The following is a 27,637-nucleotide window of genomic DNA, read 5'->3' as shown; positions in this document are numbered from 1 at the left end:
TGCAAAGCTCTACACACAAATCCCTTAATTTCTCATTGCCTAGACCATGTGGTCATTTAGAAAGCACTAGCATTCAATATTGTCCCCTCAAGTCAGCATATTCTTATTCAGCATATTATTTCAGCTCAATTAGCACACAATTACCCAGGTGAAAACACTAAGAGTCAAAATGGAACACACATCAATCAGAACTTTCAAGATACATAAAAGTGCCAGAGTCAGTTCATTTGAGATTTGGAACAATGGATCCTCAAAGAAATGAAGGAAGAGGTCGAGGAGGGAGAGGAAGAGGACGTGGGTGGTGAAGGAGGAGGAAGAGGACATGGTGAAGGAGGAGGGAGAGGAAGAGGATGTGGTGAAGGAGGAGAAAGAGGACATGGTGAAGGAGGAGGGAGAGGAAGAGGACGTGGTGAAGGAGGAGGAAGAGGACATGGTGAAGGAGGAGGGAGAGGAAGAGGATGTGGTGAAGGAGGAGGAGGAGAAGGAGGAGGAGGAGGAGGAGGAGGAGGAGGAGGAGGAGGAGGAGGAGGAAGACAAGCAGTCTCGGATGAAATTAGAGCCAGTTTAGTTAATCATACGAGAGAAGTGCCAATCATATGCATATTCCACATTTTATCATAAGTGTGGGGACATGCACTGGTCTTGGTCTTGACTCAGTCTCGACTCGGTCTCGGCCTGTCTTGGTCTTGGTCTTGGTCTTGACTCGGTCTCGGCCCTTCAAAGTCTTGGTCTTGTCTTGGTCTCGGTTTAGGTGGTCTTGACTACAACACTAGTGGAAAGTGTATGATCGAGAACCTTATATGCTTGTTCACCTCGTCCAGGCCATGTGTCAGTAGATGCGTGCCAGGGGTGGATCAGGCATGCAAGAGGATTTTACCCCCTCTGCCAGGCTAGGGCTAATATAGCCTGTGATGTGGATGAGATTCTCTGGCCTGACCCAGACCAAAGATGGGAGGCTGAGGCGGAATACATTTTTTTGTTTTTGTTTTTTTTGTACTGTGTAGTATGAATGAATGAATAAAAATGTGCCAATGTATCCATTGGTTGTGTCTTTTGTTCATCATGTGAAAAGGTTTGTGAGGAGGTGAACCACAAGTAACATAACTTACCAGTTTTGGAAATGTTGTTTTGAATTTATTGCACCAGTGTGTTAGACTATGTTGTAGTGTATGTGATTTTGAGGGCTTGTGTGTCTTGTCTGAGGGCAAAGTTTGGTTTTTCAGCAAGAGTGAATGGTTTTGAGTGTAGAGCTTCATTTTGACCTGAAAATAGGTTGTTTGGGAAACTGGGTGAGACGTTATGGATTTGTGTTTATAGTTTTGAGAATATGAGGCATAGTTTCAAGAAATGTGTTTAAGCAATCGAGAAAAACTGTAAAGACTAATTCTGGTATTTACCTGTTTGTGCGACTCACAACAACCAATACATTGGACAATATCCTTTAAACAGACAGATGACCATTTAAAATGTATATATAAATGTATAGATTTTCAATTAACAATATTATGATTTCTAAGTGAGTGCTACCTGTTAGCATTTCCATTTATCTCAGAGAGTGGTTCTCATCCCGATGATTTAACTGAACTAATTACAGTCTAACAATTTTTATCAAACAATAATGTGATGCTTTTCTATCACAGACGGTGAAGAAAGCTGCAGAGATGTGCAAGAAAACAAAAATCCCTTTTCCTGAGGTCAAGATTCCAGATGGACACTCAGAGAATCCAAAGGACTTCTATGTGTTCAAAGGCCAAAATGCTCCAACCGTGATCCACATCCCTCTCTTTAATGAGGTCAATTGTGGAGGCAAGTTATGATCTTACAGTAGTACTGAATAAAACGGAAATATTTACTGTATTTAAATACAGTATTTAAATAATTTCATATTTTCTGATTTAAGTGTGTTAATGTTTCTTCAGATAAAATTGAGGACATGAGGAACAGCTATACGACCTTTCAACTTCCTTACAGTGCTGAGATGATCACTGAACTGATGGAGGTCGCTGGAAGAAACATCACAAACAACAGAGCAAAACTGCTGGATCAGATCCGTGCGGCCATTAAGGGTAAGTGATTCCGGGCAATGGCACGACAAAATTCAATAACGTGACTAAACGGAGTCATTTTACAATAAATGTTTAATTTCTTAGTGTTTAATTTCTTAGTGTAAACACACCTACAACACACAATTGACAAAACAGTTAATTTCATGCTCAAAATCACACATTGTAAACTAAACTCCAACACTAATTTTCAAAATACAATAATACACTAACACAATTCACTATAGCCCTATTTGGCCTGGATTAGTTTAACATGAGGAGATTTGGGTAAAGTAATTATTACCAGAGGTTCTCTGTGATTTTAGTCCCATCCAAATGTACCATCTCGGTAATCGTTACGGACAATAGCCCTATTCGGACGGGATTAGTTTAACATGGGGACGTGGGGATAAAGTCATTTTACCTCAGGACCTCTGTAATATTAATGGCCAATTCGCACGGGATAAGACATCTCAGTAAAACTAGCAGAAGTGGGAGGTGTAACTTGCTTTACACACAACGGTATCCTCCGTGTCGTCATGTGTGTATGACGCTGCTGTTATCACGTGAGCAAACACAACATGAGCGCCAGTCTGAACTCCGTCTCAGGCTATATTTGTGTGTTTTAATAAACAGTTAGGTCCAGTCTAATGATTCTGATTGGATTGTGTTGATAATAGACACTTTTCTAGAGCTAAAATAAGTTTTGTGCCTCTGCTTTTGATCTTCTTTTTGCTTTAAATGATATGCGGAAAATACTGGACGTTTGACACAGAGTTGTCCCAACACCTACAACCGAATGCTTCAAGCGCCTCCATGCTCGCAAAATGAAACTTTTAAACCGGAAATGACGGAATTTTACCATACATTTTTACAGTGGGTCTATTCGAACGGGATTAGTATTACCCAAGGTCATTTTTCCGGACCTTTTTACAGAAAGTAAAAGTCTCAGTAATCTTCACTGACATTGTCCGTAATGATTGCCGAGATGGCACATTCGGACGGGACTAAAATCACAGAGAACCTCTGGTAATAATTACTTTACCCCCACGTCCCCATGTTAATCTAATCCAGCTGAATAGGGCTAATGTCAGTAAAGATTACGGAGACTTTTACCTTCTGTAAAAATGTTCAGAAAAATGACCTTGGGTAATACTAATCCAGTTCAAATAGACCCGCAGTAAAAATGTATGGCACAATCTAGGGGTGTCCCCGACTAAGGATTTAGACATTCAAATCAGAATTGTCGAATCTTTCTATGGTCAACCAATAGTCAAATCATCTATGTGTGTGAATGGGTTGGGAGGGCCATGACACTTGTCAGCAGAAGGGTAAAACTATTTTTATTTTCCTTTACACACTGCACACAGCAACAACTTTTAATAAAGCGACCAAAACTGCCTGCCAACTGACAGACGAACTGACAATGGCTTTCTTATTTAGGTTTAAATTAAAGGTAATGAGGTGAATAAACATTTGTAAACCGTTTTCTCACAACATGTTAAAGCCACGATCAAAATACAGAACATCACACAAATATATAAAAGAACATTTTGATAAATAAACCTAAACAAATACCCGCCTAGAGGGGAAAAGAACACTTTGATTGCATTTACATGCACGTTCTTAAGCCGACTGTGCCTAAGGGGGTGAAGGATGCGAAGGACACCGGACGCGAAGCGAAGCGGCGTGCCGTGCCTCAGGTATCTCACACCGGCATCTGATGCGGACATTATGCGCAAGCTTAATTTTGAATTGACTGACAGAAGAGCTACACGATGAGTGTATCTTGTAGCAAAAGGGTTAAATCAGTATGTACATTGACGATTTTAGTGAAATATAATATATATTTAACGTGAAATGTGAGATGACCTGTGACTTATCGACCAGTTCACTTAGCACAGCGTTCGTGGCTCGACTGGTTGAGACAGTTTTCCAAGATGGCTACTGCCTGTATACGTGTAATGTACTGTCTTTATTAAGCAGCTTCTTATTAAACTGTTTATACACTTACAAAGTTCTCAATGCATCGCCCCAGCTTCATTTTGATCATAAAGAAGAAAATGATGAATGCATTAATAAAGCTTCAGCCTCAAAAATTCATTTTGGTCCAAAAATAACAAAAACTACTGAAAACTAAGGGTGAACAAACACTTTAAAACAAACGTGAAACCAACCGTGAGCGATAAAAAAATACATTTTTAAAATAAAGTAAATTACATATAGCGATGGCCGATTTCAAAACAAAGATTCAAACTATTATGAATCTGTGAATCGATTCATGATTCGGATTGCGTGTCAAACTGCTGAAATACGTTTGGTTCAAATCGGTTCAAACCTTTGTTTTGAAATCGGCCATCACTATACAAGTCGTTATTTATTATTTTCTGCGTACAAAAACTATCCTCGTCTCTTCATAAAATGATTGTAGAGCCGCTGTAGTGAGATGAGCTTTGTAACAACGTCTTTAGTGCCTTTATGGGTCTTGAGAGCGGAAATGACATTGGTGTCAATTAAGGCCTTTCTGAGCCATCTGATTTCAACACCAATATCTTCATCTGTGTCTGAAGATGAACAATCTGACGGGTGTCCAACCACATTAGGGAGAGATGTTCTATCTATTTATATTCCTTTTCATTGATATGATTCTGTTGTGAATGTAGTATTTGATTGCAACCCAGTCTCTATCTTTCACAGCCTAGAGGCAGGAGTCACAGTCCTTTTTACCTGGCACCTTGCAGCTGGTTATGGAATTAATCATGTGCCACTCCACAGCCTTCACTTCATTACCTGCCCCCTTGCTCCTCACCTTCCCAACAAAAGAAAATGTATTAAGATGAAACAATGGCTCTGCTAAAGTGAAACATTTAGGATTTGATAAAAAAAAATATATATATATTTTGTTGCATCCGTTCTCTGATGTTTTTTTCTCCGTTTAGCATTTCCTTACTTTATTTCACATGTCTGTCCCAAATTGTTGATGCTAGTTTGACTCCTCTGTATCAGTAAGTGTTCCAGCATAATTTTTTTTTCCCAGTGTTAGTCTCCTAGTGTTATATTGACCTTTATTCTGTGTACCTTGACTCAGCCTAAGCCTTGTGATACATGACTGCCATTTCCAGTAATGATAATTTAGTAGGTATGATAGTAAATGGCATTCATTAAATTTAATACATTTTTATAAAAGAGTAATGTGGATCCAAAATGCTTAAAGTATTTACCTTGCTTTGCAGTTGAGCACTTTGAAGAAGTTTGGGATGTAACCACTTGATGTGCTGTGTTCTGCTGGGAAAACCATGAATTTAAATATATTTCAGATAAAAGCTTCACATACTACCTTCTCTGTGAAGGCAAGAATAAATAATTGTTTTCCTTAAGAATGCATTAACTTTTTGGTATGCACATTTTGTATTTTGGGGCATTTTATATCTTACCATGTCTTGGTTGAGTGTTGCTGACATTTACGTTGTTCAAGACTGTTGAGGCAGAAGTCCGCTTCAAAATGCTGAAGCATGCAAGTGCCTCAGAAGTGTCCGATCCCCAGAAGTATCAGTTCTTGAGTCTTTGAAAAGTAAAAATGAAATATGAGCATTAAATGACAATGAGCTTGTTTGATTGCCCCAGAATATTACAATTATAAACATGAACTACGTCTGAAAGGGAAAGTGGGAGGTGTTGCTGTATTTTATAGTAATATTTTCAGAATTGCTAATAAGTCTAGTTTCAAATATAACCATTTTGAAATGTTGGTGCTTAATATAACAAAATCTAGTGTAAATGATAAATCATGTTTTAGACTTGTGCTGGCTACAGGCCACCATACAGACTTTATCTGCAGTCAGTTCTAACTCTAATAGAAAAATCAGGGAATTCTTTGATAAAGTCCTAATTGTTGGTGATTTTAATATCCATGTAGACAATGAAAAAGACGCATTGGGATTAGCATTTGGAGACATTCTAAACTCTATTGGAGTTAGACAACACATATCAAAACACACTCATCGCCATAATCATACTTTAGATCTAATAATGTCACATGGAATAAATGTTGATGCTATTGAAATTCTGCAGCAGAGCGATGACATCTTAGATCATTACCTAATATCATGTATACTTAATTTAGCTAAGGCTTCAAAGCTGACTTCGTGTTACAAATATATTTATTAATGACCACAGAGAGTCAGGACCTCGGTTTAACATCCGAAGGATGGTGCTCTTTGACAGTATCGTGTCCCCATCACTATACTGGGGCGTTAGGACCCACACAGACCACAGGGTGCGCTGGCCTCACTAACACCTCTACCAGCAGAGTTTTACCAGTTGTTTCCTTTCTAGGGAACTCCCGTTGAATCGATTGACACTATGGGAACGCTTTTAAGAAGAACAAGAAGGAGTTTATTCACATACACATACATATATTCATATGCACTTAAGATAATCATGCATGAGAAATGGTCCCCAAAGAAGCTATCTAAAGCTTATACTAGGGGGCCATGACAAGCCAAAAAAAATAATCATGCTTTGCGTGATGACGTCTTGAAGCACATGTAAAATCCATCCAATGGTGAGACAGCACGTCAGAGAACCAGGAAGTTATAAAGCCAGCCCATACAAAGCCGCGCTAGCTTCTCTGTCTTCAGTAGCGCTCTGTGTGTATATCTGTTCAGTGTTTTTTTTCAAGTGTTTTTCTTGTTCAGTAAAGTAACGATAATAAAAACACTATGGCGAATAAGCAGCAGTTTAGAGTGTGTGTACATCCCTGCCCGCGTTTCCTTAAGAGTGGACACACACACATTATGTGTTGCTTGTTTTGGAAAGGAGCATGCACAGCTAGCATTTGAGGGCGCTGGCTGTGAGTACTGTGAAGTGCTTCTATTGCGGACACTCCGATCCCGCCTGGCGTTCTTTCGCGAGGACGTTCAGGCTCGCGCTCCCCAGGGCTCCGGTCCTGCTGCTGCTGAGGCACAGCGGCGATGAAATCGGGGTCTTGGGGTTCGCAAGTGGATCTGTCAGCGGGGTTTGAGACGGGCCCAGCCTTATCTCTACCCTCACCTGATAGATCCAGTGCCTTCTCTCTGGGTTTGGAAGCACGCGCTGTGGTTACTTCCACCACGATTGAGCATTGACTGGCCCATTGATAAACTGGACGTTCGTTCTAAAGGCAAACTTGATGAACGTTTCCTGCCATCTCGTTCACAACCTCAGCGACAGGGCCTGACGTTTTTTCCTGATCTCCACACCTTGGTCATGATCATGGGAAAAAACGGTCTCTTATAGAGTATACAGTGCACAAACGTCACACTATTCCTCTATAATGAACTATAAAGAACATGGTTATGGGGAGATGCCTAAAGTAGAAGATACATTAGCTAGTTATCTTTCCCCTGATTCGGCATTTTCCTTAAAGGCCCCGACGTTACCCACTAAACCAATAAGAACAACGTCGGCATTAGTGGGTAATGCTTACTCAGTGGCTGGTCAGGCTGCAGCATGCCTTCACACTATGTCGCTGCCAGGCTGCCAGGCTGAGTTGCTTAGTGATATGGATGAGGGCGGGGGTATTAGCCCTGAGGTGGTTACTGAATTACGCCGGGCCACAGATTTATCTCTCAGGGCCACCAAGGAGACGGCTAAATCAATCAGCCGTTCTATGGCAGCCTTGGTGGCTACTGAGAGGCATCTGTGGCTCAATTTAAGTAACATCAAGGAAAAGGACAAAAGTTTTCCCGCCTCAAAGTTTTTACCGCCTCAGGCCGTGCAGCCTCCCTGGAATGCCTGACCTAGAATTCCTAGAATTCCTAGAAGTCTCTGCCCACACAGAGAGCACTCTTTAGGCTCACAAATGCCATTCCCTCAGTCTGCCTGTCTGGTTCTCAGGTCCGTTTTTGAACGTAGAGTGTCAACCTCTCCCCGACAAAACCCTGACGGCCTGTTTTCACAACTGCACTCCAGAGGGACAACCAATCTGACTTTTGCCCGGAACTAAGGCACCCTTCCCGGGCTGCCCAGGGAGGTTGCGAGCATGGAACCCTGTCATGCTTTCGGCTACAAGTCACTGCTGTAGACGCATATTGTAGTATTAAGACTAATTATTAGTCAATTAATTGATCATTAATTTAAATGATGATCAATCATGGTAATTTGTGTGTATTTACTAGTATTAGGTTCTATACAGCAGTATTTCCTCCAGGTGCCTTTTGCTTTGTTACCGCCCCAGACTGTGCATCCTCCCTGGGATGCCTGACCTGCTCTGAATGGGTGGATGCGTGAACCGAGCAGGTCATTCCTAGAAGTCTCTGCCCACACACAGAGCACTCTTTAGGCTCATGAATGCCTTTCCCTCAGTTGGCCTGTCTGGTTCTCAGGTCCGTTTTTGTACATAGAGTGTCGACCTCTCCTCGACAAAACCCAGACGGCCTGTTTTCAAAACTGCACTGCAGAGGGACAATCGATCTGACTTTTGCCTGGAACTAAGGCACCCTCCCCGGGCTGCAAGGGAGGTCGGCGAGCATGGAGTTCTTAGGTGTGTTTGGATGGACTTAGCGAAGTTAGCAAAGTTGTGAAGTCATTTTAGACTTTCTTTTTGTTCTGTCAGCAGGATGTGCTGACTGGAAGAGTTTGCAGCACCATCATGAATCAGTTTCAAGTTTCTCCACCAGAAAATCATTTTCGAATTGCATCAGAATTGTAGATGCAGGCAGATGAAAATCAAGTGAATGCCTTGATCCTCATGATTGTGAGGAAGCAGAAGACATAACAACCTTTCTGCATTTAAGTCCTGAAGAAGTGAGTGATTACAAAGTTGTAAAGAACAGACTGAATGATCACTTTATGGCTTGCAGAAACACGATTTTTGAGAGGGCATCATTTAATCAGCAGCAAAAAGAAGTGGGTGAGTCTGTGGGTCACATTATAACGGAACTTCATTTTCTAGCCGAGCACTGTGGATATGGAGATTTGCACGATGGCATGCTGAGAGATAGACTCGTCATGGGTCTAACAGACAAAAGCTGTCAGTACTTTTGAAACCCTGAACTAACACTTGAGAAGGCTGTTGTACGAGTTTGACAGAGTAAACGGGTAAAAAAAGATTCGCTCAAGTCAAACTTCAAAGGGGAAATTACTAACAAACAGCTGGATAGTGTGCAGGCTAAACAGAACAGTAATGTATAATCAAAACAAGTGAAGCCACAATATGGACAGTCTGCACAGAAAATGCCTAATGAAGGCCCTAAAAGGGGACACAGTGTTCAAGATGTGGAGACACAAAAGACCATAACCTGCAGCAATGCCCAGCAAAAGATGTAATATATAATCTGTGTCCTAAAAAGGGACATTATGAAACTTTATGATGTGAATATTGCCACACTAACTGAGGATGCAGTTGATGAAATTGCATTCCTTGGCTCAGTAACAGCAAATGTTGTAGGAAGATAAAAATTGCCATTTGTTGACCATTACCATGTAGTTGTTAGCCAGGCTGGATGATGTCATCTTAATCTTTCAAAAGAAAGACTGGGGAAAGGAGTTTCCAAAACTCTTCAGAGGCTTAGACAAAATGGAGAGTGAGTACAGCATTGCGCTAAGGCCAGGAGAAAAAACATTTTCTCTTTTAACACCAAGGCACATTTATAGGAAAAATCTTCTGGTGTGACAATTCCTGACATTCCATTACAGAAAGAAAATATATTTCCCTATATATGAATGATCAATATATTAAATAATATAACAATATATTTGAAAATATACAGAATAATATATTGTGTAAATATATTGAAATACATTGAAATACATTGAAAAATACATAAGGAATTGCCACTTTTCATATATGAAAAATATTTACTTATATATCATAATGTATGTAATTTTATATTCAGTAATACACTATTAATGAATTATTAGTAAATAGCATAATATGGTTTTGGATATTGATATTGCTATTGACTATAAAATGTATATATAAATGTAAATGTGCTCTAAAAAGCACCCCTCAGATGCTGCCTGCATCAAGCGTGAAAGACACTTGCAATTAGTATTGCTGGTTAGAGTTTACCTATAGATCTTTTGTTTAGCTGATTGTAATTTTAATTTTTTGTTTTGCATTAACTGCTTTGTATTGTAACCAATAGAATAAGTGTTTTATTGTTACTATTGCCTTCTGCTTTACTATTGTTACTGTGAGGCTTAACTTATAACTACAAACTGAGCCTAAAAAAAGAACCACAAGGGGGCCTTCTACATCATTCTTGAAGAATTTCAACCTGCTGGTGGGGTGAGTACTTTATGGTTTAGACTAGATTTGACTATTCTTACACTACCTCAATAATCATATAGGGTTAAATAGGGCGCAAGATAAAAAGACACACGACTAACAATATATATGTATGTGATCCACTGCCCAGTTTGTTCGTTTAACTCATCAATGTTAAGTTGTCCAAACAAACACTTAAGTAAAACTGACAAAACTCATTTTTAGTAGAAACAACTCAGTAAATTGAATGCGTTTTTTAAGTGAGTTTATGTGAACAAGGATGATTTGAGTGCAGCTAACAACATTGAAAGTAATTTTTTTAAGTGTATATAATGTAATTGTCAAAACCACACCAGGGTCTACCCTCAACCGATCACAGCGCACTCCTTCTCCTGAGTTCTGATTACACATATCTGCACATCATCAGCACTACAATAACCTCCAGCATTTAAGCAACCCTCTCATAATCAGCATTTGTCTTGTATCGTTTGCATTAAGAAGTTAACGCTGTGCTTACCTCTTGGACTCCAAAACTACTTACCTGTTCCCTGTGATATCTCTGTTTCTTCCTCATTGTTCCTCGTTGTTCCTCGTCTCCAGTGTTTCCTCCTGTGTATCCGACTTATTATCCTCCATTCCAGTGTGTCTCCACTTGATCTCTGTCTGCAAGTATACAATTGATGTCATTCAAGTCTCATTGTCTGGATGTCATCTCACCCAAGATTCCTCACCTTGTGTCTGTTCCTTCTGTCTTGAAACAGTAATGTATTGCTTATATTTACTTACATTATAATTGTTTCACATTTTTCAGCTAATTAACAATAGCCAAAGCACACATGCATCTAAAGTATTTAGCAAAGGAACTATCAATGTGCTGAAGATTGCAGAGCGATTACGTTTTAAATAAAGTAATTATAGTCTTCAGCACAATACTAACCCCAGAAATTCAGAACAGAAGTCAGTTCTGGGGCATTTGTTATTCACATATTAAAAAATGTAGTCTCAAAGCTTTCAAACGATGTGTAACGCACGGAAACCTGACAATATTTGGAGAAGTTGTGGCCATTTGAAGGTAGGCATTAAAAAAGCTCAAAGGGGAGAAAATGGCCTCTAAAGATTGAGTTTTAGTTCTCACCTGTACTCACCTGCTGGTAGTGACAATAGTGCTCATTTACATCTCATTTAGATAAGCCATACCCCCTGTAAAGCTGCATGGTTGCATAGCAGCGACAGATGCAATGGGAAAAATTGGGCCACATACTATTAATAATGCAGATGGTTACATTACCGTCCTAAAAGCCCATTATAGTAATGGTTTTTTTTGGCAAGTGACAAGATTACAATTAAAATGACATATAATAACAATAGGTAGGTATGGGAAGGTCTAAACATGAGAGAACGTGTACGTGTTCTTAGAATGAACACAAAACGACAAACTTTGATATTTATGGAAACTCACCCCCTAAGAAACAGAAAAATATTCTTGCAAATCATGTTGCCTCCAATTAAAAAAATAATTAGTTTGGGCACACTTTATCTTTGTTGGGATCTTCTTTGTGGACCTAACCATCTCTGAAGTTTGTTCTGTGCATCTGTTTGCCTCTAAATGTCCAATAATTTGCATGTCCTGCCACTCTTTATCCGCAGCTAAAGAATCAAGCCGTATGTTGCACATAATGCCAGGACAAAACTTCTGGCTACAGGACTGTCTCCCATGCAGAGAGTTCTCTCTTCTCATCGTGTAGCATTTACAGTCAATGTTAAGGATTTTCCCCATTTCTCTGTCTTTATACCCATCAAATGTTACTATCGATATAGCCTCTGATATCTTACGGTCCAACTTGCCTGATGCCAGTCCGATACATTATTCCTTGTCTTCATTTTCACTCAATTGTAGATTAGGAATATTATTAAGTCTTATTATGCTGCTTTCATCATCACTTAGATCGTCTTCAGAATCATTGAATGCTTGTCCATAAGCATCCGGCTTGTCGAAGAATTATTCAAAACATTTTCGGTGTAACTGCCGCGGTTCAGCTCGTCGGCAATAATCTTCCTGGCATCCATCTTCATTGAATTTTGATATCAGCTAGAGCCGGCCAGAGCACTGCATAACTAAGTAGCCACGCTTCCCTTAGAGGGCGGGACAATAACAAAAGCTGGCTTATCCAGTATGTAAATACACACAGACAATGGCACGTCCCTACTGCATGCGAGAATCTCCGAAAAACAAGCCGATTTCAACCTCAAAATGTACAATAACTTTTAAATATAACAATGCTGCTATCTCAAATATGGAGAGGCTTTTTCGTGATATCAACTAACAGATTCACCTATTTTGAAAACAAAAACATAAAAACACTTCTTTCTCATTTTGCTCAAAAGTAGTGCCACCGACTTGTGTCACTGGTTTCCGTGAAGGGTCACAAATGATTATGAATTTAATAATTTAATAAGTGATCAATCACATCAGCTCATTTTATAATCCTATTAACCCTTTATTTAGACTAAAACACTTCTCATTCATTTTAGTGAGGAACAATGTGTTTTTCGCTTTGTTACCACCCCAGACAGTGAATCCCAGAGTGGGAGACTCGAGTCAGACTTAAGTCGCACATTTAGGACTTGAGACTTGACATGGACATGAGTCAAATGACTTGAAATAACTTGGTTTTGTTTGATAAATATCTGTTTTTGAATGCACCGCAACCTAACCATTTGACGCAGCAGGCAAGCAGAGAGAGCTAATGCAAGAGCACTGACAGTCATAAGTGACTGAACTTGGAAGGCGCTACGCCAAGTTTCCATGTTAATCAGTCCCTCACAGATCACGACACGCCCATGGTTGTACCCATGCTCAGTGTTGCCAGAATGGGTGGGTTCTGTATCAATCCTAAGGTCTCGATAATGAGTTCAAAATTGCACACACACACACAAAAAACTTCACTACGAAAACATCCAGTACTGTAAGTTGAAATGTGGCATCTGAATTGTGTTGCACAATGATGAATAACTGCATATTTTTTTTTGCTGAATAATTAACCAGTTTTGCTGAAAAAGCCTACTGTGAGCGTTTCGACAACATAGCGTTTTGTGTATGTGGGTTATACAGAATATCTGCAGAAGTGTTACTAGTATGTCAGTTCAGAGATTGTTTCTGTATTGTTTCTATATAAAAATGTAGACACAATGTAAAGCATTTGAAATCATCAAACATTTGTGACTTGCTTGACCAAAGCTACAACATGACCTGATTGACATAAAGCAGTGCCTTGACTTGACTTAACTTGACGTGCTTGACTCTCACAAAAATTGACTTGGACTTGTTTGCGACTTGCACGTGTGACTTACTCCTACCTCTGCTGTATTGTTTTATAGATGAGTGCATCTACACCCCAGGAAAGGTAATTCTTTATTCCTTTAATATCCATTACTGTATGTAATTCAGATTTCTGAATTAGCTGTGCTTTTTTATTTTATATAAGAACTGAACTGCATCACAATTAACCTCTACAAACTGGATTATAGCAGTATGTGATGTTATTCAGCACAGGTGTGTGTCTGTGTGTGTGCGTGCGTGTGTGTTCGTGTGTGTCTCTGCAGTGGTGAGGTGAGAATCGGACACTCTCTGAATAAGGAGGAGGAGGAGTTTGTAGCCAAAAGGAGAAAAGATATTCAGCAAAGTTTGAAAAAACTCAAGATACACTGCAGTGAGGTAAAACATCTTAAAGTTAATAGCTACCTGTCTGGCTATTTACGCAAGATGTTGTATCTGATAAAAAACAAATGTTTGCTGAATCAATCTTTGTTTCAGAATGAGGTGCCAAACATTGCATTACTGGGTTCTGGAGGAGGACAAAGAGCCATGGTGGGTTTGCTGGGATCCCTGGTTCAGCTCCAGAAAACAGGTCTTCTGGACTGCATCCTTTATCTGAGCGGAGTCTCTGGATCCACCTGGTACAAACAACACACACACACACACACACACACACACACACACACACACACACACACACACACACACACACACACACACACACACACACACACAGGTCCTTCTCAAAAAATTAGCATATTGTGATAAAAGTTCATAATTTCCTTAATGTAATGATAGAAATTAAATCATATATTTCATATATTTTAGATTCATTGCACACCAACTGAAATATTTCAGGTCTTTTATTGTTTTAATACTGATAATTTTGGCATACAGCTCATGAAAACCCAAAATTCCTATCTCAAAAAATTAGCATATCATGAAAAGGTTCTCTAAACGAGCTATAAACCTAATCATCTGAATCAACTAATTAACTCTAAACACCGGCAAAAGATTCCCAAGGCTTTTAAAAACTCCTACCCTGATTCATTACTCAAAACCGCAATCATGAGTAAGACTGCCGACCTGACTGCTGTCCAGAAGGCCATCATTGACACCCTCAAGCGAGAGGGTAAGACACAGAAAGAAATTTCTGAACGAACAGGCTGTTCCCAGAGTGCTGTATCCAGGCACCTCAGTGGGAAGTCTGTGGGAAGGAAAGTGTGGCAAAAAACGAGAAGAGGTGACCGGACCCTAAAGAAAGATTGTGGAGAAGGGCCGATTCCAGACCTTGGGGGACCTGCGGAAGCAGTGGACTGATTCTAGAGTAGAAACATGCAGAGCCACCGTGCACAGGTGTGTGCAGGAAATGGGCTACAGGTGCCGCATTCCCCAGGTCAAGCCACTTTGGGCTACAGAGAAGCAGCACTGGACTGTTGCTCAGTGGTCCAAAGTACTTTTTTCGGATAAAAGCAAATTTTGCATGTCCTTCGGAAATCAAGGTGCCAGAGTCTGGAGGAAGACTGGGGAGAAGGAAATGCCCAAATGACTCAAGTCCAGTTTCAAGTACCCACTGTCAGTGATGGTCTGGGGTGCCATGTCAGCTGCCCTGTTTTATCAAGGGCAGGGTCAATGCAGCTAGCTATCAGGAGATTTTTGAGCACTTCATGCTTCCATCTGCTGAAAAGCTTTATGGAGACGAAGATTTCGTTTTTCAGCATGACCTGGCACCTGCTCACAGTGCCAAAACCACTGGTAAATGGTTTACTGACCATGGTATTATTGTGCTCAATTGGCCTGCCAACTCTCCTGACCTGAACCCCATAGAGAATCTGTGGGATATTGTGAAGAGAAAGTTAAGAGACGCAAGACCCAACACTCTGGATGAGCTTAAGGCCGCTATCGAAGCATCCTGGGCCTTCATAACGACTCAGCAGTGCCACAGGCTGATCGCCTCCATGCCACGCCGCATTGAAGCAGTTATTTCTGCAAAATGATTCCCGACCAAGTATTGAGTGCATAACTGAACATAATTATTTGAAGGTTGACTTTTTTTGTATTAAAAACAATTTTCTTTTATTGGTCGGATGAAATATGCTAATTTTTTTAGATTTTTTGAGAATTTTGGGTTTTCATGAGCTGTATGCCAAAATCATCAGTATAAAACAATAAAAGACCTGAAATATTTCAGTTGGTGTGCAATGAATCTAAAATATATGAAAGTTTTTTTATTGAAAAAACTAAATTTTTATTATTACATTATGGAAAATAATGAACTTTTATCACATATGCTAATTTTTTGAGAAGGACCTGTACTCACACACACACACACACACACACACACACACACACACACACACACACACACAGAGATGTGGTGAATGTCATAAATGAGAACATATGTTGTTCCTCTGAAGGTGTATGGCCTCCTTATATCAGGAACCAGACTGGTCCACCAAACTAGAGACTGTGAAAGACAAGATCGTCCAGAGACTCAACGGTCCTGGAGTCAACTGGGCTAAAAGTTTTCATAAAATGTGGAATTTTTACCAAAAGAAAGACTTCTTCAGTTTCACTGATTTCTGGGCAGCGATGGTCATCACAGATTATGTGAAAGAGGTTTGTATCACTTACCACAACCTTCAATGATCTAAATGAGCTGCTCAAATCAGTCTTTGAAAATTGTTATATTTTAGCCTATTGATATATATGCCACACACTTGGCTAAACAAACGATTTTCTAAATCATTATAGTGAGAAACTTTCTCATAATTATTAGCTATAATGGTACACAGCAACATCACAGCTGTGTAAATGCGAAAACACAGCAGTTTATGTATATATTTAATTAAATAATTAATATTTTTAAATTAAACAATTATAAATAAAAAATAAAATAAAAAATTATATAAAAAATATTGCATTAGCTCATTAAACGAAAAGCTTCCGTGAAGAAAAACAGTCCCTAGCAAGTGTTTTTTACTTGAGCTTGTTTGTGACTAAAGAAATTGTTCCAGGTCTCTCCAACACTAAAATGATGATCAACAGCTGTAAAAATACACTTTTGTCTTCAGATAGACGAGGACACACTCACAGATCATTGGGACCAGCAGAGTAATGACCCTTTTCCCATCTACACTGTGATCGACAAGCAGTGCAAACAGGATGAAGATGCAGGTCTGTGTGTGTGTGTGTGTGTGTGTGTGTGTGTGTGTGTGTGTGTGTGTGTGTGTGTAAGACAGAATGTGTTAGTATCAGCTGTTTTATGGATGTGTTTCTGTCTGCAGACCCCTGGTTTGAGTTCACTCCATATGAAGCAGGTTATTCCCTCATTGGAGCGTTTGTGGAAACCTCCAGCTTTGGCAGCAAGTTTGAAAAGGGCTGTAAGATCAAGAAGCAGCCTGAAATGGACATGCTGTACCTGCAAGGTAACAAACTCTGTTTTAAAGGAGAGTTTATTCAAATTTATAATATCAACTTAATTCTACAGATTCTCTATTGTTAACTTTATATAGAACTGAATCAGAGAATAAATAGATCTGTAGTTTCTGGGATTGATCTGGAGATCAAGTCTATCAAAATATAAACATTACAATTAGCAATTTCACCAACACATGAGGTGCTGTTTTCAACATAAACCTTTTGTGATTTAAAGGAAAGATAAGTTTTGCTTAAAAATAAGACCCTAAATCAGACAGTTTGTATTACTCATCTCATTTCAATGATACATCTTGGTTTATTTGGTTCCACTTATAAACTTAAATGTGTTTTCTGAAGCTCTATGTGGCAGCGCTGTAGCTGAGGGAGAGGAGAACCGTGAAATAATCTGGAAACAAATACAAGGTGCAACTTCATTTATTCTGAAGATTCAGTTCTGCCTAAAACTGACAATCATTTCATTATCATGTAAAATTAAATTACATTTGATTTCCACCCCAGATTCCTTTAAAAATGTAATAGGGCTACCTAAAACAGAAAAGGGGAAAGGTAAAGAATTTCTTATTACTTTTTTAACCTGTTAAGCTGATTTCTAAATTTTGAAAAAATCCTAAGAAATGTATACTCAGACTAAAACAAATACAGTTTGTGAATCCTTTGCACTAAAAGCATAATTATGGTCTCATTTGAAAGCAGACACCTGGCAGTTTACTGTAAAGTCAAAATGATAATATTTTTTATAATAAAAAAAAGCTATAATAAGCTTCAAAGTTTTGTAAAGTTATTAGAAATTTATTTGTATGATATATCTTTATGAAAATAAAATTGAAGTGGGCCTTGGAGAAATCTAGAAATGCACTACAGCTAAAGCCACAAGTCTGACCATGTTATATTTCAGATCTGAAGATGATCAGTCTAAAACTCTGCATTTTATTAAACGTTTTACAAGATCGTTTCATGTGATTTTATTTTGAGATATCGCTGAAATATCAACTGATGTTTATTGCCACATCTTCTCAGCTTTCAGTCGCTGTATTGCCTCTATTGTTTAGAGGTGCAAACTGCCCCATTCAGTTTGTCTCCCCGGCATTCACACTTCTGCGGACTGGTTATGGCTCCAATTATTATTCTTTTGTCTGCATTATAATTACTAACGATTCTCTATTCAAACTGTTCTATTCAAACCTCATTTCTAAATCAAACCTCTCACTTTACCCTCACTGAGACTCTATTGAATGCATTTCGTCCAAATAAGCATTTCAGTAGTTTTACATTTAGAAAATGTTCATAAAAATAAAGTATTTACTCAGTGGCAGGTGCATCTAGGGCAAGCTAGCATGTTAGCTTAGCACACCAGCAAAACAACAATTTATACGATTAAAATCATGTTTTATTCAAAACTTGCTTCATATCACTTTATATTTTATATGTAGAGTGTTTTATATAACAATATGTGATCTCATATAGCTTCGGGTCAAAAAATCTGACAGAAAATATACAATGCTAAAAGCTATGTGGAATAGCATTGCATTATAAATATCATCTATTATGAAACCACCCAACATGGCATAAAGAACACAGACCAACCATATATTGCCGCGATTGTGTGTTTATTGTCTTAAAACGTGTTTATCTGCATAAAATAGCGATCTGACGATCCCAGGGAGCTGTGTGGATATGTCCATATGTCAGATACTTCCTGAATGTCACATGGTGTGTCTGTTCTTCATGTGTTCCCCATGGGGTGAATTTTCAGTAGTACAGCTTTCCAGCGCCCTCCGGCTGCCAGAATGAATTGAAAACACAGCATATCACAGCCTACTGCTCTCATAATCATACATCCGCGGATTTTGGATAAAGATTGAATAAATAATACTTCTCTGTATAGAAATTTGACTCAAACGTGTGAGAATCTATCAATATTTCTCCACATCTGCACACTTTTGAAGTAAAAGCCCTGAGGGAAGTTGTTTTGTCGAGTGTCTTCATGACGACCAAGGAGGATTTTTTTATGAATGGGAGCAAATGACGTGCATATTACAATCAAAAGGTAGCGACGCCCAAGATCATATTCATAACTCCTGGAACATATTAACACATTACGGTCACTATAAGACTTTGAGAATAAAACAGAGGTAAAAAAATTAAACTTTAGTCTTAGATCTTTTTAATGATGTATAGTTTGTCAAGGTAATTACTTACATCTGATAGTAATTTTGAGCTAATTTAAACAAAGAGACCTTCAGTGCGTCCTCGTCCTCGTGACGGTTATCAGGTTAACTGAGAAGTTGATCAGTCTTTTGTGTCTAATGATCTGTTCATACCTGCTGATGAACACAGTGTTGTAGTCGAGTAGCCTAGAAATCTAGACACACCCTAGCGGCAGCAAATTTAATCTGCCCGCAAGTGTCGTCTAGGAACTCTCAATACCCTTCTGAGCTGTATTCCTCACAATCTGGACGGCCCAATCACGTCGTGTATAGAGTCGGCGGGCGGGGCCATAATGACGACGGCCGAGTTGCGTTTGCGTGCTTCTAGTAAACACAGAAACTGGCGAACGGCGGCGGTCTTTCGAATCAGCTTTGACCGCGACTCTGGAAGACTTGGAGTTAAGCTTTTCTCTGAGAAAAGAACAAAGAACGGCACTGAAGTCATTCTTAAAAAGGGAAGATGTGTTCGGAGTTTAGCCGACCGGATACGGTAAATGTTTAATCTGTCAGCGAGCTCTGCTTCACCTTCGTTGCTCTGGTTGGTGTAGCGCTATCCTATCGTGTGCAGAGGGAGTTTGAAAGACAACCGTTTATCCCACCCCTCGGATTGAGCCCTGTCTATTGTGAGTTTCCAGACCAAACATCTTGATGTGGGTCTGGCTTGTCAGGCTAGTAGTCGAGACCTGCTCATTCGAGTCTGAGTTGAGTCCGAGTTCCGAGAAGGTTGAGTCCGAGTCGAGACCGATTTCAAAAAGGGTCGAGTCCAAGTCGAGACTGAGACCAGAGAGAGCCGGTGGTATATTTAAATAGATATAATATATTTAAAATGATCGCACCAGGATTTTGACCTTCTTTGATGAAAACAAGCCAAAAGGCACAAGCCAAAGGGTTTAATATGGATTTGTATGTCTGTGTGTTTGAGAAGTATGCCGGTGGACGAGAGGGCCTGCGACCTTAGATATTTTTGGTGGAGATGCTCATTTTATTAATAATTAAACAAGGTTTGGATTTCTCTGTGACACTTTTGTCCTACTTTGTAAACAGTAAATATATAAAAAATAACAGTTGAGACAAATAATGTAGCAGCAATGTGACTTTAAGGAAAACGCGATCACTACAGGATGCCAGGTAGACACAGTAAAATAGAAGCACGAGCAGGAGCGCGGGCGTATAAAGTCACTTGCAGATTTCTACAAAGAACGAACTACTAAGCATTAGCTGTCAAAATGCTGAGATTTTATGCATATAGGTACAGAAATTAATAGGTGCAGAAATTATTACTTCTTAATCTTTGTGCTTTCGCTCCACATGTCATACAAGTCTCACCACAGGGCGTAGATTTGGTTTGAACATTGGGGGGGTTAAACGTTGGTATGCTGCCTGTTATTTTTTAAACTTTTTTTTAATCAATCAATCTATCTATCTATCTATCTATCTATCTATCTATCTATCTATCTATCTATCTATCTATCTATCTATCTATCTGTCTATCTGTCTATCTATCTAATCTATATATAACATTTGTTTATATCCCACAATGTAATATACACAAGTACACACACATGCACGCAAACACACAGTCGACCCACCAACATTTCCCAAAAGTTTTCAGCATCCCCCCACCAATTCAAATCCTCATTCTTGGCTTGATCCTGCCAAAGAACTCTGAATTCGGCATATGTATTCTATGTATTCTATCTGACTTATTTGCAAGTGTGAACTCATGAATGATGAAAAATAAAAGTGTGTTATATGATAATAACCTGAAAATACTTGATATCAATGTCATAAATTTGGAGATGAAAACCACTTGCATTGAAGTGGTTCACTATGTTCATGTTTGTTCAATGTGTGTTTTTTTCAGGAGATCTAGGCTCCACTTTTCTAGACGGATATTTCTATCTGCTCAAGGATTTTGTGGAGATAGAGCTCTCTGTTTTGTCTAACAAAGATCCATCTGATCTTGATGAATATATCAGCACAAAACTGAATGGTAAATTTTCCTAAAGTGTGCTAGAAAATGTATATTTAATGGAGTTTTAGCAACATTTGGGGTGTGGTCATACTTGTAGTTCGGTTCACTTGGTCCAGACCAAAGAAATCAAATAACAAGATCTGCTGTGAGGAGATGCCTGTACCAAACTGTGATGGGCAAACTCGCAACTATGTGCGCATTCTGTCCTTTTAGAGTCTCATCTTCCTGTTTTTGGTTTGTTTACGTGCCTTTGGTCCAAGTTGCGTTCATATATCATTCAAAACTGCAGTTTGTTTGAAAGCGTTCACACTAGGCTTGCTGCGATAGTTGATGTTATCAGTGTTCAGGCGAAACACCGGTTACATCATTTGCCCACCATGGCACCGCCCCCCACTGTCCTTTATAATGTTTTTATAGTAATCAAATAATTTTGTTCAGTTAGAGAACAGACTGCAATTAAAAATTGAACGTGCATCATGAGCCGAATGAGAGTTGCAGCACACCAGCAGAAGTGTAAGAAGAGTAAGATTTCATTCATAAGAGAGCGAGGAGCTGACTGACAAGAGGATCACTGAAGATTTCGTTTCAAAGCAAAATGTAAAAGTGCCAATTTAAGGGAGTACATGTCACATGCCTGTCCTGTCGTGTGTGCACTTGTGGGTTTTGTTATGTTGAGCATGTGCTCGTGTCCCTGTCAGTTCCCTCCCCCTTGTTATCTGATTATTGGTTAATTTGCCCCACCTGTTCTCCCTCATTATCTGCCTTGTTTGTTCCCTTTATAATCTCCTTGTGTTTGTCACTCTGTGTTGGATCCTTGTGTAATGTCTGCGTCTTCCGTCCTCCGTCCTCCCCGTGATTCTGTTGGTTTGTTTAAGTTTATATGTTATTATTCTATTATGTGTTTTTCCCCCTCGTGGGTTTTGTTTTGAGTTTGTTTTATTTGTTATAATTAAATATATTATTTTCCTGCACTTGAGTCCTCGCACCATTTTCCCTTGTCTGTGACGTGACAGAAGGATCCAACCAATATGAGGACTCAGCGGAGAAAGAGGTCACCGCAATCCCCTCCCTCTGCTATCTCCTGTCCCCTCTGGGACCGTATAGTCCAGTTTAGCTCCCTTAGAGCTATGCGGCAACAAGGAACTGATCTGAGGGAATTTGCACAGGAGTTTAAGAGGGCTGCAGAGGGACTGGGATACAGAGATGAAACTCTTAAGGAGCTCTTCAATTATGCCCTCGACAAACCATTCGATTGGACTGTAATGAGGGCACTGGAGGGGGCAACATTCGAGGTGACTGTGGATTATTTCATTGGACAGCGGAGGAGGACCCCTCTCCGGAGTCCGGTGGTACCTATGGATCCACTTCCGGTGGACCCTGTGCCGGTGGTCCCGGTGCCGGTGGATCGTGTTCCGGTGGTCCCAATGCCGATGGACCCAGTTCTGGTGGTCTTGAAACGGAGGAGGAGAAGGAAGGCTCCCTCCGTGCCTGTTCCAGTGGTCCCAGTTCAGGTGGATTGTGCTCCGGTGGTCCCTGTGCCGGTGGATCGTGCTCCGATGGTCTCTTTGCCGGTGGATCGTGCTCCGGTAGTCCCTGTGCCGGTGGATCGTGCTCCGGTAGTCCCTGTGCCGGTGGATCGTGCTCCGGTGGTCCCTGTGCCGGTGGATCGTGCTCCGGTGGTCCCTGTGCCGGTGGATCGTGTTCCGGTGGTCCCTGTGCCGGTGGATCGTGTTCCGGTGGTCCCTGTGCCGGTGGATCGTGTTCCGGGGGTCCCTGTGCCGGTGGATCGTGTTCCGGTGGATCGTGTTCCGGTGGTCCCTGTGCCGGTGGACTCCGTTCCGGTGGTCCCGAGTCCGGAAACGGCCTGGAGGGCTGTGATGGGATGCTTTGTGGTGGCAGTCCTGCATGCGTGGAAGGAGCACAGGGCTTTATCCGAAGCCCCGGAGGCAGTTCCGGTGGTCCCAGTTCCGGTGGATCGTGTGCCGGTGGTCTCAGTTCCGGCGGATCGTGTTCCGGTGGTCCCTGTGCCGGTGGATCGTGTTCCGGTGGTCCCTGTGCCGGTGGATCATGTTCCGGTGGTCCCAGTTCCGGCAGATCATGTTCCGGTGGTCCCAATGCCAGCAGATTGTATTCCGGTGGTCCCAGTGCCGGTGGATACTGCTGGACTGGAGAAGTTTCCCCAACGCCCTGCCTGCGCCGCTGAGGCGCCCTGCTCTCCCTGCGCCGCTGAGGCGCCCTGCTCTCCCTGCGCCGCTGAGGCGCCCTGCTCTCACCGCGCCTCCCAGGCGTCCAGCTCTCACCGCGCCTCCCAGGCGTCCAGCTCTCACCGCGCCTCCCAGGCGTCCAGCTCTCACCGCGCCTCCCAGGCGTCCAGCTCTCACCGCGCCTCCCAGGCGTCCTGCTCTCCGTGCGCCGCTGAGGCGTCCTGCTCTCCGTGCGCCGCTGAGGCGTCCTGCTCTCCGTGCGCCGCTGAGGCGTCCTGCTCTCCGTGCGCCGCTGAGGCGTCCTGCTCTCCGTGCGCCGCTGAGGCGTCCTGCTCTCCGTGCGCCGCTGAGGCGTCCTGCTCTCCGTGCGCCGCTGAGGCGTCCTGCTCTCCGTGCGCCGCTGAGGCGTCCTGCTCTCCGTGCGCCGCTGAGGCGTCCTGCTCTCCGTGCGCCGCTGAGGCGTCCTGCTCTCCGTGCGCCGCTGAGGCGTCCTGCTCTCCGTGCGCCGCTGAGGCGTCCTGCTCTCCGTGCGCCGCTGAGGCGTCCTGCTCTCCGTGCGCCGCTGAGGCGTCCTGCTCTCCGTGCGCCGCTGAGGCGTTCTGCTCTCACCGCGCCGCTGAGGCGTCCTGCTCTCACCGCGCCACTAAAGCGTCCTGCTCTCACCGCGCCTCCCTGGCGCCCCCTGCACTCACCGCGCCTCTCTGGCACCCTGCTCTCACCGCGCCTCCCTGGCGTCCTGCTCTACCCGCACTGCCCTGGCTGCCTGAACTCTATGGTCCGCCCCGGCCGCTTGAACTTGGTGGGCCTCCCGAACTCGGTGGGCCGCCCTGGCCATTCGAACTTTGTGGGCCACCATGGCCTCCTGAACTTTTTGTTTTCCTCGTTCCTCCCTTGTTTACCCCTCCCTTGTCTGTACCTTCTTTGTCTGTCCCTCCCGTGCCCCCCTGGTCTGTCCCTCCCGTGCCCCCCTGGTCTGTCCCTCCCGTGCCCCCCTGGTCTGTCCCTCCCGTCCCTCCCTGGTCTGTCCCTCCCGTGCCCCCCTGGTCTGTCCCTCCCGTGCCCCCCTGGTCTGTCCCTCCCGTCCCTCCCTGGTCTGTCCCTCCCGTCCCTCCCTGGTCTGTCCCTCCCGTGCCTCCCTGGTCTGTCCCTCCCGTCCCTCCCTGGTCTGTCCCTCCCGTCCCTCCCTGGTCTGTCCCTCCCGTCCCTCCCTGGTCTGTCCCTCCCGTCCCTCCCTGGTCTGTCCCTCCCGTCCCGCCCGGGTCTGTCCCTCCCGTCCCTAGTGGAGCGTCTGGTAGCCGCTCCTTAAGGAGGGGGTAATGTCACATGCCTGTCCTGTCGTGTGTGCACTTGTGGGTTTTGTTATGTTGAGCATGTGCTCGTGTCCCTGTCAGTTCCCTCCCCCTTGTTATCTGATTATTGGTTAATTTGCCCCACCTGTTCTCCCTCATTATCTGCCTTGTTTGTTCCCTTTATAATCTCCTTGTGTTTGTCAGTCTGTGTTGGATCCTTGTGTAATGTCTGCGTCTCCCGTTCCCCCAGTGACTTCTGTTGGTATGTTTTGAGTTTTAGTTTATGTTCTATTATGTGTTTTGCCCCCTCGTGGGTGTTTGTTTTGTATTTATGTTTTATTTGTTATAAATATATATCCTTTTCTGCACTTGAGTCCTCGCACCATTTCCTTTGTGTGTTCGTGACAGTACATTCCTATCGAAACTTCATTGAATTCCTTGAAACCACGCGCTTTGCTCCGCACCATTATGAATGCCAGTGCGGTTTTACTTTTGGTTTGAAATTAGTGTTTTAAATTTTTCTGAGCTGAAAATGTCCTTGTTAGTCAAAGAAAAGCTTTTATTGACACCAGAACCAGCAAACAATTGATTTCCGAATATGCCACACCTTGACATCATCGTGTAGTGAAACGCCACCTCAAAAGAAGAACACCTGATTCTATAGCCCTGCCCATCGGCTTGTGCAAGAAATTTAACCTAAATAATATGCAATAAATATGCAGAAGACGGCAAGATTCGAGAGCTTATCCAATCCTAGCCGTGGGTGTTTACTTCCAAGTCATCAGTGTTGCACTCCCATCTAAACCAAACATTCAGGAAAGAGCCTCAAAACCAGTGTAGAAAATAGCCTTTTACTTATTCATTATGATGTTTTTGAATTTGAACATGCCCTTAAACAACATAAAAATGACTGATGAAATTACAAATATGGATACTATATCATGCAAAAACATGTTTTATATAACAAAAACTCTAACACAAGATACATTATTTTACCTCATCAAAAAAAAAAAAGAGAACTCAATTTGCACATTCCCTTGTTTTTACAGAGCTCACTGGAGGCCTTTTGGAAAATGATTTACTACGTAAGCTGAAGTGAAGCTGAAGAAACTATAAACTTTTCTCCAAAGATAGTCAGCTAAAAACATATACAGAGTATACAACTATATCAGAACCATTTACTGAATTTAACCATTGTGTGTTTGTTTCACAGATATTTTGAAGAGTATTGTGAAATGCATAGTTCAGTGGATCTGGGGGAGGAAGTATAACTTCCTCTATAAAATGAAAGGTGAGAACAGAAACTCAAATGGACAGGTGCTAACTGGGAATTCATTGTGATTAATATAATAATGCTGATCTCTCAGATGAAGCAGTGCCCTCAACTCTTCGGAAAAGTGAGACGAGAGACTATATAGACGCTGGACTGTTGCTCAACTCACCCTACTTCTCAGTGCTGAGAGAAGAGAGAAAAGTTGACCTCATCATCTCACTGGATTTCAGTGAAGACGATCCTTTCATGGTATTGCATACACACTCACTCATAGGTCATTGTAAAGGAATAAATCCCCTATAATTTACTCCATCTCATGTTGTTTCGAACCTGTACAAATATCTGTAACGGTTGCATTCTCTTTTAGTTTTGCCTGAGTTCTCTGAGATTGTTAGTTTTTATTCATCAGTTCCTCTCCTGTTCTTAGTTCCTTTCATTACTGTCTGTGTATTTATTTAAACCCTCAGTTTTCTATTTTCATTGTTCTGTGTTGTTTTAACTTGGTCGATGCTTATATTTTCCTGCGTGCTCTCAGCATTATTATTAAAGATTAATTTTAGTATTTCCCTGTTTGTGCGAGTCACAACAACCATTACATCTGAAAATATCATTTAAACAGAGAAAACTGTTTAAAAATAAATGCATTGATTTTCATTTAACCATATTATGATTCCTAAAGAGTGCCAATCATTAGCATTTCCATTTATCCCAGAGAGCGGTTCTCATCCCGATGATTTCACTGAATAAATACTTACAGTCTAACCCTTTCAATCCAACAATAATGTGATGCTTTTCTACCACAGGCGGTGAAGAAAGCTGTTAAGATGTGCAAGAAAAGAAAAATCAATTTCCCTAAGGTCAAGATTCCAGATGAAGACGTAAAGAAACCGAAGGACTTCTATGTGTTCAAAGGCCAAAACGCTCCAACCGTGATCCACATCCCTCTCTTAAATGAGGTCAATTGTGGAGGCAAGTTATGATCTTACAGTAGTCCTGAATAAAACGGAAATATATTTACTATGTTCTGATTTAAGTATGTTAATGTTTCTTTAGATAAAATTGAGGACATGAGAAACAGATATAGGACCGTTCAAGGTCCTTACAGCCCTAAGATGATCACTGAACTGATGGAGGTCGCTGGAAAAAACATCACAAACAACAGAGCGAAACTGCTGGATCAGATCCGTGCGGCCATTAAGGGTAAGTGATTCAGGGCAATTGTGTGACAAAACTCAATAATGTGACTAAACAGAGTCATTTTAAAATATATGTTTCATTTCTTAGTGTTTTTTGTAAGCGTCCTAAACTCTTAACACACCTACAACACACAATTGACAAAATGCTTAATTTCATGCTCAATATCACACATTGTAAACTAAACTCCATCACTAATTTTCCAAATACAATTATACATTAACACAAAACTCAATGTCTACCAAAACACTAACACATGTTCTCTTCCAACAGGATCAGGCACTGTGTCCTGGCTGAAATTTGGCTATACTCCGTATGACAGTCTGTGGTTTATGACATGGCCTTTGATAGTAGCTCTCATTTCATCAGTAATCCTAATTCTGGCCTTTCGTTGAGCACCACCATGCATTCTAACTCTTCAATCTCTACAATGTCCTAGTCCTCT

The 27,637-nt window shown here is 41.5% G+C and overlaps 2 protein-coding genes across 6 annotated transcripts in view; both read left to right on the top strand.

Moving 5' to 3' along the window:
- LOC137071670 (cytosolic phospholipase A2 gamma-like) overlaps positions 1 to 2,074 on the top strand; it is an 11,990-nt gene extending 9,916 nt beyond the window's left edge. Inside the window, exons 12-13 of the mRNA XM_067439852.1 lie at positions 1,641 to 1,806; positions 1,920 to 2,074. Coding sequence (XP_067295953.1) covers positions 1,641 to 1,806; positions 1,920 to 2,074 — 321 coding nt within the window. The remainder of the gene's footprint in view (positions 1 to 1,640; positions 1,807 to 1,919) is intronic.
- Positions 1,927 to 27,637, top strand: LOC137071595 (cytosolic phospholipase A2 gamma-like). 5 transcript variants are annotated; one of them, XM_067439732.1, is made up of 16 exons: positions 1,927 to 2,066; positions 13,672 to 13,697; positions 13,897 to 14,008; positions 14,108 to 14,250; positions 16,027 to 16,228; positions 16,684 to 16,786; positions 16,897 to 17,037; positions 17,387 to 17,452; positions 17,549 to 17,596; positions 21,122 to 21,250; positions 25,775 to 25,810; positions 25,939 to 26,016; positions 26,093 to 26,247; positions 26,802 to 26,967; positions 27,052 to 27,198; positions 27,466 to 27,637. In XM_067439732.1, exons 2-16 carry the CDS (start codon positions 13,672 to 13,674, stop codon positions 27,585 to 27,587), a joined length of 1,674 nt encoding a protein of 557 aa, XP_067295833.1. In that variant the 5' UTR covers positions 1,927 to 2,066; the 3' UTR covers positions 27,588 to 27,637. The 5 variants fall into 5 exon arrangements, with proteins under 5 accessions (XP_067295833.1, XP_067295834.1, XP_067295830.1 ...); XM_067439733.1 differs by lacking the exon at positions 17,549 to 17,596; XM_067439729.1 differs by having other exon boundaries at positions 17,387 to 17,596.

Source organism: Pseudorasbora parva, chromosome 3 (assembly GCF_024679245.1).
Source record: "Pseudorasbora parva isolate DD20220531a chromosome 3, ASM2467924v1, whole genome shotgun sequence".
Classification (NCBI taxonomy): Eukaryota; Metazoa; Chordata; class Actinopteri; order Cypriniformes; family Gobionidae; genus Pseudorasbora; species Pseudorasbora parva.
This window is presented reverse-complemented; position numbering and strand designations above follow the sequence as displayed.

What these genes read in the sequence shown, in the direction of transcription:
- LOC137071595 (XM_067439729.1), top strand. Translation starts at nt 13,672, where the DNA reads ATGAGTGCATCTACACCCCAGGAAAG. An exon ending in GCATCTACACCCCAGGAAAG is followed by an intron (nt 13,698 to 13,896) that starts GTAATTCTTTAT and finishes GTGTCTCTGCAG; the next exon opens with TGGTGAGGTGAGAATCGGAC. An exon ending in TTTGGAAAATGATTTACTAC is followed by an intron (nt 25,811 to 25,938) that starts GTAAGCTGAAGT and finishes TTTGTTTCACAG; the next exon opens with ATATTTTGAAGAGTATTGTG.